General features: G+C 45.1%; 1 protein-coding gene across 7 annotated transcripts in view; it reads left to right on the top strand.

Annotated features, from left to right (window-relative positions):
• The first annotated feature begins 317 nt into the window (after positions 1–317).
• Positions 318–15,658, top strand: part of PRR5 (proline rich 5) — an 817,096-nt gene continuing 801,755 nt past the window's right edge. For 2 of the 7 annotated variants that reach the window (XM_069628151.1, XM_069628153.1), the window contains exon 1: positions 478–614. Coding sequence is in view for 3 of the 7 variants with exons in the window: in XM_069628149.1 (XP_069484250.1) it covers positions 327–614 (288 nt within the window). In the remaining 4 variants the exon portion in view is untranslated. Of the gene's footprint in view, positions 615–635; positions 814–15,658 lie in introns of those variants that run through there. The other 5 variants (XM_069628149.1, XM_069628148.1, XM_069628157.1 and 2 more) reach the window with 5 other exon arrangements.

Raw genomic sequence — 15,658 nt, forward strand, 5'->3', positions numbered from 1 at the left:
TTGGCCTGTTTGCCTTCACCGGTGAGTGCTAGCCACGAACCATTTGTGCCCCCATTCATACTGCTTATGGGGTGACCCTGACCCTGGAGGTGGGGGGATAGACTCGTCATGAAGTGAGCGAGGGGGCTAGAGAATTAAAGGGGTGTGGGGAAGGAACTATAAAGAGAGAACAAGTGGGATAAGACAGGGGTGGGCTGAGAAGTGGGGAAGATGAGTGAGATGGGCGCGTATAGAGACCCGGAAAGAGAAAATAATTCGGGGGCGCAGATAGGTCGAGCAGGAGCACATGAGAAGAAGGCAAACGTTGCTGAGGAGCAGACAGGAGCATGAGAGAAGCGCGCAGGACTGAGGAGAAAACACAAGCAGAAGGGGAGGGCAGAGAGGAGGGGCAGAGCAGCCTGGGAGGAGGAGGAGGAGGACGGGGGGGGGGCGTGCAGCCAACCCGAGGGAAGCGAAAATGGCAGCAAAATTACAAAAACTGTGCAAGCGGTAGAGCAGCGGCGTCAGGTCTGGAGGAACCGGCGACACAGTGGCGTGACTGCAGGCAGCGGCTCGGCGAGGCTTGCGGATCCCGGCTCCTCTCCTCTCCTCTGGCTTCAGAGGCTGCACGCACGGTGGGTCTGGCTGACAGGTCACGCACTACATTCCGCACACGCAAGCGGACGCCGTGCAGCTCGTCCGTCCCCGTCCGAGAAATGACCCATGCCGGTAGTCCTCACGGCAAAGCGCCCATTTTCACTTTCCGAGGCTGGCCGGAGTGCAGTCTGCGCCCGCGAGGGACCCCCTGCTCCGGGGAGTTCAGCGGAGGGGCAGGTAAGACTGCACGCTGAAATAACGCGCTGCAGATGCACAGGCTACGTTATCTGAGGCGTGTGGAGGGGGGCTTCCCCCACGCGCACGCTGGGCTCAACCATGTGCGAAATAAGGCACTGCGTGGCCGGTCGGCCCGTCTGCACTAGCTGTCAGGCATGGTTTAAGGGACCACCCTCTCCCTAAGCATTCTGCGTGCGGGGCTGCTCCCTCGTAGAGCCGCCACCGGTGTGTATGGGTGGCTTCCGGACCGTGTACCATGCTCGTTTCTGATACGGCGTTTGGCGTGTGTACGTGCATGGTCCGCAGGGTGCACGAGCTGGTATTTACCTTCTGGGGATAGTCTAAAAGGCGGCAACCCCCCACGCACACACACATGCCTGGTGCTTTGCTTTGTGACTACCTGCGCGGATGGTCACCCTATTTTTACCCAACCCCCCTACCACACACACGCACAGTTTGCCCAGCGCAGTATTTTGCTGTTCTTTTTTTTTCTTTTTCTCACTGTGCTCCCGGACACGCCTTTCATGGTTTCTCCTCTGTCTACAAACCAGCCAGGCGTGATCTCTGTGCCACCTTACACACACACCCTCCACGCACGGTGCACATGCATGCTGGCGATAGCCACCTGGGAATGGCTGGGGTTTTTATATACCCCTAACACACCTTCCATGCACAAGCTGATGCTGTTCACTATTAGGTGTGGAAGCTGTTTCCATCCCACCAAGCAGACACACACACACACACACACACACACACACACACACACACACCCTCCACGCACAGTGCACATACATGCTGGTGTTAGCCACCTGGGAATGGCTGGGGTTTTTATATACCCCTAACACACCTGCCATGCACAAGCTGATGCAGGTCATTACTAGTTGTGGAAGCTGTTTCCATCCCACCAAGCAGACACACACACACACACCCTTCACGCACGGTGCACATGCATGCTGGAGTTAGCCACCTGGGAATGACTGGGTTTTTTATATACCCCTAACACACCTTCCATGCACAAGCTGATGCAGGTCATTACTAGTTGTGGAAGCTGTTTCCATACCACCAAGCAGACACACACACACACCCTTCACGCACGGTGCACATGCATGCTGGAGTTAGCCACCTGGGAATGGCTGGGTTTTTTATATACCCCTAACACACCTTCCATGCACAAGCTGATGCAGGTCATTACTAGTTGTGGAAGCTGTTTCCATCCCACCAAGCAGACACACACACACACCCTTCACGCACGGTGCGCATGCATGCTGGCGTTAGCCACCTGGGAATGGCTGGGGTTTTTATATACCCCTAACACACCTTCCATGCACAAGCTGATGCTGTTCATTACTAGGTGTGGAAGCTGTTTCCATCCCACCAAGCAGACACACACACACACCCTCCACGCAAGGTGCACATACATGCTGGCGTTAGCCACCTGGGAATGGCTGGGGTTTTTATATACCCCTAACACACCTTCCATGCACAAGCTGATGCAGGTCATTACTAGTTGTAGAAGCTGTTTCCATCCTACCAAGCAGACACACACACACCCTTTTCCTCTCCATGCATGGATGGTGCACCGGGTTGTTCCTCCAAACACCATGCATGTATGATGAATGCTGGCCCTTTCCGTGCCCCACACACAATCTCTGCATGCTTCTGTAGGGTTATTGTGTTGGTGGTGGTCACTCGGCAGTGATCTCAAGTTGGCCTGTCTAGGTGCCCTAACAGATACTCCCTGTTTCTCTTCTATGCCTACCCTCACTACCCCTATTGACCCGGAGCACACCCCCTATGTTTATTGTTGTTTTAGCTTGTCTGTGTGCCCATGCACTTCAACCCCCCTGGCGCGGTGCTCACTGGGCCTCGTGTGGTTCTCATCTGCGGGGAGTTTTCTGTTTATTCTTCCCCATTGAGATATATTTCTTTGACGTCCTGCGTGTTGCTTGCAATCTCCTTCTGCATGCCATTTTTCCCAGTGTGGTTTATATGCACTCTTCTCCCACGCTCCAGCAGCGCTCTTCTGCTGCGCTCATGCGTGTTGCGCTCGAGTATCTGCTTGCTCCTGCGTGGGAATGACTTTCTCTTTGGCATCAAGGGCGCTGGCCCAACTCTTCACCTTATGCTTGGGCAGTCTTCCAGGGCTCACATGTGTGGCAGCTGCATTGCCATGGGCTACAATTTGCTTTCCGTGTATGGGACTTGCACGGCCTGTCGTGGCCATTTGCTCTGAAAGCATGGAGCTTGAACTTCTTGGAGGCGCCACTGAACCACTGGCAGGCCAAGCATTGTGTTCGCATGGCTTTGGAGGGGTGTGGGGCGGGGGGGGGGGTTTGTTTGCTCTTCATGTATGGCACATGCACTGTGTGTGGGAAGGCAGTCACGCTCAGGGCTGGACTAGCCTATAGGGAACTCTGGAGACTTCCTGGTAGGCTTCTGCACCCTGGGTGGTACTTCCAAATGTTCCCATAGGAAAAGGGTTGGGCTTGCTGAACATGATTTCCAGGGCCTCTTTTGGTTCCCACTCCACCCCTGGTCACACTCCACTCATGGTGCTCCCACAGTTTGGGCTGCCGTGTGGTCTTCACGCGTTTTCCTTACGCTGCTTGAGGCTGCCTTTGGATCTCCATATACTTTGCTTGTACTCCATGTGGTTGCAGCTTCCTCACCATGCATCCTTGGCTGATATAGTTTTTATTTTATTTTTTGCTGGCTATGTATGTGCCTCTTATTTATAGGTCTTTGACACTTATTCCTCGTGTGGTGCCCCCCATACACTGTGCTCTTCAAGTGCCTTCCTCCTGCAGGGGAGCGGCGGCGCGCACCACACCTGTGTACCCATGCACAGGCTTTTGCACAATGGGTATTAAGATGGCCTTTCATTTTGTGGAGATGTGCAGTCATTGTAGGGAATGTTATATTTGATGGTGCTTGAGGGTAAATAAATTGCGGGCATAATTGCACCTGTTTTATAAATAGTAGCGTGATTCGCAGCAGCATGCGGATCCCCTGTTGCGGTACCCCCTGCATTTCCCTTACATTTACTGTCACAGACTTGTCTCAAGCTCTCAGGTGTTTTCTTATAAGCCTGGGGCGGGGGAAGGAAGTCTGATTAGTAAAATAGATTTACACACATAGCTAGGGACCAAAAACAGGCAAGGGTTCTCTTGGCTGCATTGCCCTAGAGCGTGTCTACATAACGTCTCAGCTCGTTCCTGGAGCCTGTGCTTGGGGCTTAATTAAGGAAGTCGCCCATTTAGCATGTGCTTCTGTGGCACGGTTCTAACCTGGGCGCTGGGATCTACAGCCACTGTGGGCAGGGCCCTCTTAAGCACTTTTGGGGCCCTGGGAACGGAAATCTTTCAGGCCCCCCTCCACCAAACCAAAGCAATTGAGTGATCAAGAATATCTAGCGTGCCCCCCTGCCACAATCACAACCCATAGGTTAATATGCTGCCTCACAGCATTAAAAATAAGGATGTGTACTCCCTTCTAGTCCCCTTACCATTTGAAGGCCAACATTATCAGTCTATGAAGAGGTTACTTCTGTTCTAGCATAGATACAGGAGGCTTTTTATCAATATCGTCCAGGAAGGTGTGCAGCCTGTAGTATTGATCCAGGACTGTATATGAAAGGTACATGTAACCCAGAATAGACAGAGAACTCACATTTCCTGCCTCACAGAATGCAAACCTGCTCAAGCATGGATAGAGGAGAGCAATTGGTAGGAAGGAGAAAGCTACACACATGATAGCATGGATAGTGGATGCAGTTTAGAAGCTACCAGGAAGGTGTCTGTATCCAGACAGAATGAGATTAAAAGTGGGACATGGTTTTCAAATAGTGTTGCCATTAGAGATCAAAAGACTAAAGTGCCTGTGGTTTGCAATATATCAATGTTCACTATTATAGTGGAAGCAACACTATAGCCAGTGAAACCATGAAAGAGCCTGCTTTGAAGATCATACCCTGAGAAGGAAATCACTCTGAAGGGCTGCCAATTTTGAAAGGTTCAGGGACTGGCAATTTCGAGAGGCTTGGCAATACAAGATTACATTAGATGCCCATCATTACACACAATGGTTAAGGGATGAATCTGGGATTGGTACCAACTCAGCAATTTCTGCATCTGAACACTGTTATAACCAGTTCTTAACATGAACTAAAATCATCTCATTTTATAAAACTGACTTGGAAAGTACACCAATCACGTTACCAAACATGAGAATTTTTAAAAACAAAATATTATACAATGGTTTAACACAGAATGATTCTAGCTTCATTCTCTCCATCATCAAAAGAAGTATATCAGTACCAGCATACCAATCAGTGTGATTTAACAGATTTAATCTGGGTTGGTCTTCTTGTGAAATTGACATTTATAAAAGTGCAGAAAAAGCTTTGACTTTTAAAAAAATGCAAAGCGTTGGAGCATACTTTAAAATATGCTTGCCCAAGTCCTGCATCATCTGGTCCGCTCCCTTCTGTCTACTATCCGCTTGCACTCAAATGGCCTACATAAGAAGAAAGATCAAGTAATGGGCTAAATGATGCCACCAGCATGCAAGGAGGTTAACCTCACAGAAGACAGTTCAGTAATGTACAACATATTAGAGGATTTGACCAGGAACACTGTATTGTCTGCTGGCAAAGCCAAGATACAAGCGTGAATGCTTTGGTTCCAAATTGGATACTTATTCATCTCTGGGACTAACAGTTTATGCTCATCGTTGGAGGCGATTGCCTAAGTTTTTACAATACCCCATCTGAACAAACCAATTTCTAGACCTTCACTATAAGGAGGCCATGTTTGTTTTTATAGCAACCCCTATCCGGTGCAGATACATTGCTGATAATAGCACCTGTTGTGCTGCAAGACCAAGTAGATATGCAGGCAGGTTTATAAACCTCAGGCACAGGAAAGGCTCAGCCTGCCTTACAGGAATGTGCTTTTCCGATCTTGCATAGGAACACACATCTCTGCAATGAGTGCTTAACACACTGAGCTAACATCTGAACCATTGTGGCACTCAGTTTACCAATATGCATTTCAAAATTGGCCATTGCACATGATCAACATAATACCCAATATACCACAATGAACACAGAAAGAATTACATGATGAATTGATTGAGGCAGAATGTACTTGCCAAAATAGACAGGCAATAGGTTTAGAACCTCGGCAACATCCCATAAAATATACTGATGTGTGCTATTTAAGTCTGGTGAACAAAGAAATCTTACTTCTTTAGATCGGGCAGCCTTTTGGGGCCCCCTCCAAGGTGGGGTCCCAGGGCAAGCGCCCCTTTTGGCCTCCCATAAAAACGTCCCTGACCGTGGGGCTTTGATCTGACTGATCCCCGGGAGGTGTAGACAGCGTGCACGCTGTGTGGGCATTTACAGATGTTAATGTCACTGTGGTGGCCCCAACTGCATTGGCTTTAGGCCCCAATTATTAAACAATCGTGCCTAGGCCTCTGCTGTGCCCAGGGCAGAACCCTTCAGCATGGTCTGTGCACATTCAGCAACGTCATGCACATGGTGGCACCACTTCAGCACTGCCACCACCGGGACTGACGTGACCCTTGATGGACATTTCCGGAAACAGTTCACATTTAGAAAACGCACTCCAGACACCATCGAAGGGAATACGTTCTCCATCTCTAAAGTGGGCATGCATGGGCAACGTCTATGTGAAAAGAGTAGCATCCATGAATAAAACATCTGTCGTAAAACAAAGTCACATTTCTTCTAGATGAATTTAATTTAAAGTCCAGAAATAAGTAGATTTGGCAAAATCTTAATGACTGCCAGATCATCCTAACAGCGTGCAAATAATTCTTATGGCAAGATACAGTTCCTTCTGGACTGGACAAAAATGCTCTCCGCTGTTGTGTTATGTTGAGGTATGTTTGTATAGCACCTAGCTGCCATTGTCATGACCGCAAAGCGCTTCAGGTTGTCTGGGCGCTCGGCAGACATTGGTCCAAACATACCTGATAAACGGTACATTAAGGATCTTCCATGATTCTACACATTGACGGCTGCATGCAAAGAGCCATTTTTGGCAGAGATGGCCAATCCTGTAACTTTATATACAAGGTGTGTGTGTGTGTGTTGGCTGTGGGGTGATGTGTGATTTGCTATGTCAGTGAATATGTGGCGGCTGGCATGGACCAAATTCAGCGTGGACTCAGGCAACCAATATGGGGGCGCTGCACTGAGCGATGGAGCAAGCAACATGTGTAAGGGCGACTGGATGACCCAATATGCAGTCATGGCTGCAGTGCACATGTATGTACTGGTCCTTGCTTGGGGATTCATGTAGGATGTTAAGGGACAATCTGTGCTTTAATCCCACCCTCGCTTGGTTGTGACTAACGTATTCCTACCCAAAAGTATTTGAATTACATGAGTATATAAAAATCTTTTCGTTGTCTTTCTCGATTCCTACGTGAATCCAGGGACGTCATTCAGGGGTCGCCAGAGGTCGCAACTGCGACCTCTGAGGTCTCCCTTGCGACCTCTGTGGTCTCCCTTGCAACCTCCTAAAACAAAAAAAAAAAGAATAATAATCATTTTTTGTAATTTGTTTTTTTATTTTTTGTAATGCAAGCTCCTGGCCTGTGGCTCTTTACTTCTGGGGAGGCTGGCTTTCTTGTTCAGGCCCCTTAAAAAGAGAAGAAAAATAAGAACAGGAGTGCCACAAGTCTAACACTTTCAGCACTAACCCTTAATAAGAAAGAATAGGAATACCAAATAATGTGTCTTTCTGGAATTCTATACAATAATTGCTAGACTCATTAAATGTTTATTTCAGGCACACTTCAGGGGGTGAGTCACTGATTTAGTCTGTTCTTAAACGCCTCACTCAGCCTTTCATCCTTCTGAGGTCGATAAATGAGTACCAACACAGGTTGGGTGATATTGGGTGTATATTTATAAAGCGCTTAAGCATAAGCGCTATATAATAACACATCATTATCATTTGGTCATGGACGTCTGTTTGCATTCATAGTAATTTGGTAATATGGGCCTACACACTGGTTTTAACGATACATATGGTGATCCATTCCTGTATGAAATGTACATCACATTATGGTGATATCGTAACTATATTTTTCGTAGTGTACAATGCTATGTGATGCCACTTCCTATTTTGTCAACGGGTGAAATGTCGTGTTCCTTCGCTACCCGCGATATCCCTTCGGGGTGGGGTCAAATGACATCACTTCCTGTGATGTCATCAGGGGGGTCAAGGGCCGTGTGATGTCACTTCCGCTACCCATGGCATTTTGGTGAAATGACGTCCCTGCGCGAATCTGCTCATTTCAATATACATATTTTAATACTTTTGGCAAAGGAACGGGTATCGAGATCACGCATCTGATGTAAATGGCAAACTGCATAGTAAGAAGCCATAATAATTCTCTGTAAACCTATATTCCTTCAATAGGAATGTTGTGATTAGACGGCAAAACCGAACATTAAGCACACCTTGTTCGCAATCGTGTACTACACAAACACTCTATAGGAAAATGATTTGCAATTCACAAATTATGTCCTGGAAAGCAAGCTTCCAATGGACGTTTTTATAAGTATTTTACTGGAACTATTTATTTAAAATGAGTTGGTATCCCGGGCCTTTTTCCGCCAAAAATCATTGTGGTAACAGAAGTGACATCATATGATTTTTGGTATCCCTGTTGGCACCGGAGAGGGTGGCATTGCATGAGATGTGCCCTCAATTACTTCATACAGTGATTGTCCCCGAGGTAAATAACGGGGAGTCAAATAAAATATGTACCATCATTCCACAACTACTAACTTATTACGGTCTTGAAAAAGTAGACCCAGCAATGTCAACCCCTAAACAAAGTACCTGAATTAATGAAGGCATAGACTTCATTTCGACATGTGCCTCATTAAAGTCACAAGCATAACATTCGAAATACATCTGTGCAAAATACAATTTCATAACATTACAAGTAAGAGTTAAAATCATAAATCCTCTATAAAAAAGAAAATGCCAAAGACCTAATCAATATAATCATCAACTTTAAAAAGATACAAACATAGATTGTACATTGGCACTCTGCAACACTGTATATATTGAGTCTAATTCTAATAGCGTTCTTTAAAAAATGTTGCAAATCCTGCACAACTGCCATGTCCTGAATGTTTACATAAAACAAGGCAGGGCTGCACTGCTTGAACTTGCATGTTTTGGGATTAACTTGTGGGTTTTGTACAGGAAGACGAGTATTTGACCTTGGCCAACACAAAGTGGATCTCAGTCTCCTGCTGACCTGGACAGAATAGACAGCTCATTGATGGATCAGTCACTTTTTCCCAATTGAGTGACTTTGACCGCATAGTCCGCTTTCATTAGCATACAAAGTACTGATTCACCGTCAGGTCTTTGCAGGGGCATTGTGGGATGTGGTTGGGGTACAAAAGAACATCTATTTCCCCCCACCACCTTGGGTGACTGAGATGCAGAAGCCAGCATATCTGCAAGCTTGCAGTCTCAAGGGTGGCAGCAGGTGCCACTACTAGAGACCTCTGTATGACACCCATGGCTGTAGTCCGTGCCTATCCTTTGCAACAGTTTGAGAGGCCACCCTCAACACAGGGCGTGCCTTCCCTCCCCAAGCTAAGTGTCGCACAGTTAACGGTTAATGTCAGTGAGATCCCTTAGATGCATCCCTCTGAGCTACCAATTAGCCTAGAACCAAGCCGCTGTGCAGGAAATATATTTATATTTATTTGATATTAAGAAAATCGCACTAAAACATCAAACGCCACTTTATACATGGAACAACACAATACACTTCTCTCAACATAAATCACACAAGTAGGTTGAAACTGACCAATAAACAATAACAATTACAAATTTAGTGCTGTGAAATTTCAATCTTTCCTGCATGCTTAAAAGTCTAGCAGTGAATAAACAAAGGGTGATTTAGCAGTTTGTTTTTCAGACCCCCCCTACTTTGATCTGTGTTGGGGAAGTCGGACAGAAAAATTGGAATTATTTGGGATCAAGGACCCCCCTCCACTTAAAGGCCTGTGTTGGGGAACCTGAACAGAAAAAAATGGGATGATTGAATAACTTTGGAGCCACCTCCAATTAAAGGCCTGTGTTGGGGAAACTGGATTGCAAAAATTGGGATGATTTTTTTAGTTTTGGTTTAGGAACAAAGGAACCCCTTTTCCCAAAACAGGTTGGGGTTAACGGGCAACATAGGATTACACATTACATTGGTCTATAGTTTTCAGCACACAATGGGAATGAGCTTTGCCAATTTCAAAGTTTAACAAGAATCGCTCTGCGGTGTTCTGCCAAGGGAATTAATTAAATTATTTTAAATAGGCTAAGGATTACACCAGGATCTGGCATTTTCACAAAAAGCATAACAGTTAGGAACATGTGATTTATCATCCATATTCCTAATTTTACCCTCCATCCGTTCACCAACTCTCAAATTTGGAACATTTCCAGATCAGCTAGGAACCCATTTTATATGGGCCTTACAGTTCCCTGAGTTGTAGATGGATGCATTTTTATATCGCCAAAATCGACCTGGAAATTACCTCAAAATGAAACCTACATGTAATTAGTATGACTTATGGTTGATGAGAAAAATGCCTAAATTATAAAAGTCCTTTTAAATTTATAGTAAATCATCATGTTGGACAAATGGTTGCTCTCCTGCCTCCAGGCCATTTGTTCTCACTGGCCAGCGTTTATTAGTCTCTTTGAAGTTGCCTGTTTGCAGTTGATTTCAGCTCGTAAATACCTAGGATGCACCCGCTAGAGCATTTGGCTTGCTCAGAACTGCCCTTTCAGATACACCAACTCTAGGGACAGTCTGTTTTTGGCATCTCTTAGCATCCAGACTTTATTGCAGTTGTAAACAGCTGGGGACATGTAAAAGCCAGACCTCTAGCTGAGGAGTTCTTTGTGACGTTTGCCCAGAGACCAACCATTTGTCCCTGGCTGAAATGGAAGTCACAGATTGCAATTTCTAACCTCAGCCTTTACTCTTTGACATATGGTGTGTTTTACTGATCGGGATGCACTTTGCTTTTGTGCTGAAAATGCAGGCCTGTTTCTTTTAATCATTAATAAAATACTGTTTTTAATATCGGCGGTTTGTTTTTCTGCAGAAAAGCGAGTCTTAATTGTCAGTGTACCCCCTTTCAATGAGTGACAGTTTTATAGAATAATTATGCATTTATTTCTCAGCCCGGAATGAGAGGTGCTTTTCCAATCTGCACTCGAATTACATTTTTGTTTTTGCTTTCTCTGGATTTCCGTTGGAGACAGATATCCACATAGCCTGCCCACATAGGCCCACTGTAACTTTTCATGACAACCAAGCAGGCTTTTCTTTTCAAATGTTTTGCTGGTATTTTGCATGTGAAGCATAATCTACCTTACATTTTGTCAACACACACACACCATGTCTTTTCCCTGACATCTTTATGTTGGATGGGGAAAATTTTCTCATGTCTTGCTTCACCTTGCAAACACACATGCAAAGAGCCTTTTTTGTCAGTGTTTAAAAGGTCTGTTTTTCATGTGAAAGTGACCTTTGAATTTCTTCTGTCACTGTGAATTAAAATTCTGCTTTTACTTTTGTAATGAGTTAGGCCTTGTTCTACTTGCAGTAACCCTACAGTCTGCCTTAGTGGGCCCGTTTTTCAGTGTTGAAGGCTGTTTTTTCTTTTTTTTAATGAAAGCAGGCAGGTCATATTTCCAGTGGGTCTTTTAGTTCTGTTGGCTTGGGGCCTTTGATTACACCTCACATCTTTCAGACTTCCCTGCTCGGGGCCGGAAGCTCGATGAAATCTAGAGTATTTCCTCTGGTAGTGTGAGTGACAGATTCATTCAAGAGGGGAAGGGTTAAGTAGCCACTGTTTGTATGAAATCCTTTATATCGGCTCAATGAGTGATCCGTAATTCGCCCCGAGTGCCATGATCTTTAGTAATATGTTGACAAACATGCCATCTCAAAAACCTTGAGATTTCGGCTGTTCTTGGCACGCACCTATCACCACCCAGGAATGTTGAAAACTCTGCCTTTGCCTCACCAAGGGGGTAACACTTTAGGTGTGCTTGTGTACATATATAATTCCTTGCAGATGAGGCACAGAAGGATGAACTGATTTGCCCAGGGTCACATATTTTTGTAAATTGGCAATTTCGACCAGTATCCAACTTGGGGACTAGACTGCATATTTTCCCATGTCTAATTCGTAGAAATGTGTTCAATACATATTATTTCAAGAATACTCTGTTTTACAGATGTAACTTGAAAAGCATACAAATCATAATGAGTCAACCTGAAAAACATATAAAACCCCTACAGAAATATGTTAAACAAAAAGTGAATAATTGTAGCCCCCATCTTGATTAGACTACTACAACTACCAGAATTCAATGTAACATGCGTCCGGTAACCTACAAGTGACATAGGATATGAAGTCGGAGTGATTACACACCCTACCATTTAATCATGCCCTACAGTGCATCCTATGCCTAGAACGTCTCTACTTCTCTGAATTTGTATGATCGTGAGGGGTAGGGCATCGGATCAAGAGACACAAAACCAATTTTAGTCTGCACCTGTGATATATATAGCTCAGTGAATTGAATGTTCAGCACAGTGCAGGGCCAAGGTTCAAATCCTATTAGGGCATTCAAGCTTGATTTTGGATATTTGTCCCCCAGCCCCCTTCCTTTGTACACTGCAGCACACTAGAAATTCTGGAGATCTTACCCTCTTTTCCGGAAACCTGGAGAAAAGCTTGAAAACCCAGAATCTTGGGGCCAATCCCAGAGATTCAATAGTTCTGTCTGTTGATTTGGGTGGGAGAAATTGGTAATACAGTTAAAAGGAGATACATTCTGATGCTTTAATATATGGAGTCACCTTTCCGTTCAAAGTAGTCAACACTCTTTGGAATAGAAGCGCTACTCAGTGATAGCTCCTTTCAAGTACAAAATAAATTCTCTTTGTCTTATATGATATCCGTTTTCTGGGGACAGGTCAGACAAACTAACTGGTACTAGTACATTTAGGTCATGCATGCTTTACAGACGGAGGTGCATGGTTTACAGTCTGAGGTGCAGAGATGGGGGGGTTAGAGGGGAACAACAAGTCCTGTCTAGCAGGGCCCTGGGTTAAGTGCAGAGGTTTCCCCGCTCAAGGAGCGTAAGCTGAAAGTGCAGTAATGTTGAAGTGCAGCGGCTGGGAGACAAGTGCAACAGAATGGCATGAGAACCTGGGACCTGTAGGCTCTGGAGGTGAACCAGGCAACCAGTCATCCAAAACTGAACAGTGCTAGGGAGGAGAAAGAGGGTGGAGAGAAAAGAAAGGCGGTTAGCAAGGGAGTGGGAGAGAGAAGGCAGAAGAGAAAGAGAAGGTCTTGCAGAGTTTCCTGAACTTAAGGTGCTGTGGCTCAAAACAGACAGAGGCAGGGAGGCTGTTCCAGAGGAAGGCACCTGCAGAGGATAAAAATCTTGTCTTCAGCACATGGTTATTTGGAGGAGTTAAAATGTTGCACATGCAGTGGCACCCCACCACTATGAGAATCTTGTGCTGCTCCCTCACCTGAGTGGCAATCAGCCTAATCCACCTGTGTGCTTTATTTTCAAGCGGGAATGGGCTGCCTGCCTCTGTGCATCCCCTGCTACACCATTTATTTCTTCATTTGTATGTAGCACATTTAATGTAGGCAAGTCTAGCCACATAATAACAAGTATTCTGTTTGCTTTACCCATGATGCCAAGAAACAAATGCTTTTTCACATTAAGTAAATATATGCAGACTGGCACTACTGGTGGCAGTCTGCATATACTTCATGTGGCACGGCATTTTCTACTTGGCATCAAGGGTAAAGCAAACATAAGTGTTATTACGTGGCTAGATTGGCCTATGGTGTCATTCTGCATTTACTTTCTTACTGTGGCATGGCATTGTTTTACTTTTTACTTGGCATCAAGGGTAAAGCAAACAGGAGTGTTATTACGTGGCTAGACTGGCCTCCATTGGTGGTTCCTGTCAAGTCATATGCTCTTTGTATGTCATTGAATTTTGTACTTTGCATCAAAGGTAAAAGCAAACATAAGTGTGATTACATGGTACTCTGGCCTATCTTGGTCTAGCCAGTTTGGATATACTTTCTTTCTGTGGTACTGCATGTTTTACTGGCTGCAGTCCTTGTACGGTAATACTGGCAAACATTATTGCTGCATGTATGGGCACAGCCAGCATGAAAATATCTTATATATTGGCCTATGCTGTGGGCAAAGACATTTTTTCATGTGCTACTATACTAAGCTAATTGCAAACTGTGTGGCTTTTATTGTCCAGAAAGTGCTGCAAAATGCAGTCTAACCCCTCATTTTAAACAATTTCTCGTGGGAGAACACCCCTAGCCCCCTGCCCGCCCCCCACCCCCGATCTCCCCTTGTTTGGTAAAAATTCATCAGCCGCCCCTGGTCACATGATGCTCAGAGCTATCCTGATTTCATGAAGGTGATCAGCCATGTGCAGCTGTGTGCGATTCAGTTGTGCATGGTTATACACACATCCAGGGGGAGCACCGTGCACTCTTGCATTTGTTCCTTAGGTACGTTTGTGCACACTCAGGCCTCAGAATGTTGAGTTCTTTTCTCGATTTTGAATGAGCTAGACTTTTTTTTTTTTTGCTGGCAAGAAACAATGTCCACATTGCGAGCCAGATTTGACGTTTCCAACACCTCTAAAATGCCTATTGCATAAGTGGCCAGACCTGTTCTCCAGTCCCTTCTTCTTGATCGCTGATTGACTGGGTGCAGAGTCACTTGTCCACCAAGTCCATTTTGCATTTGTTTAATTAAGCAATAAAAGCTTTGCCATGCCACTTGCGCCTGGTTTCAGACTTGCATATTCTATGGCTGAACTGCTGCTTTTCAAATGCCAAACAACTGGAGAGTTTGATGGCTAACAATAAAGATGGTTCTCTCATGTGGTGCTCTGTGACCTGTAATCCAACCATTATTTGGGTTACGAATCACAACGTGATATTCTTTTTTTTCTGATGCAAGTATCGCTTTTCAAATTAAGTCCACCTGACGCCGTTTACATTGAAGATCGAGCCTAAAAATCTTGTGGCACGCTAATGGAGGCCGGCTGTGGTTCACATGCTGGTTCTAACTACTTTGAAACGTCGTAAGGAAAAATGTCTGCAGTCAGGCTTGAAGACTAAAAAAAAAAAAGACTTTGGGGACTCATTAACATACGCAATGGGATGTGACGACACCAGAAATTAGCATATCAAAGTAAAATATGCAAAGTTAGTACAATTGGCTTTGCATAACCATACAAATTGCACTGGACGATTGGGTATTTGCCTTTCATAAAATCAACCCACACAAACAAGAGACGATATTGTCTTCTAATAGTGTTCACATGGTTTAAAATTGAAGGGAGTTGGGAGATATGTAGCGCCTACTTGTAGCGTAGAAGACCATGATTGTACGTTTGGCTGCCCAAGCCAACTGTTGCAGAATATATTTAACTCTGTGCATTTGAGACAATCTATTAATAAATTTCAAGCATAAGGGGTCATAAATAATAATTAAGATGATAGGTTTGCATCTTATGTGGAAGTTAGGTTTGCAGATCGCTGTGTACTAGCTCCTTGTTGCCCGGTGGTAGCTCCTGGTCACTGGTTCTTGCTTAATACCCAGTAGCTGCCTGTAGCTCCTGCCTATTGTGAAGAATCCTACGGTTCCCCACTGAAACCTGCCTAAAATCTCCGACTAGGAAGGCAGACGCCTCTTGATCC

Source organism: Ambystoma mexicanum, chromosome 12, assembly GCF_040938575.1.
Source record: "Ambystoma mexicanum isolate Mex_15411 chromosome 12, UKY_AmexF1_1, whole genome shotgun sequence".
In the NCBI taxonomy this organism is placed as follows: domain Eukaryota; kingdom Metazoa; phylum Chordata; class Amphibia; order Caudata; family Ambystomatidae; genus Ambystoma; species Ambystoma mexicanum.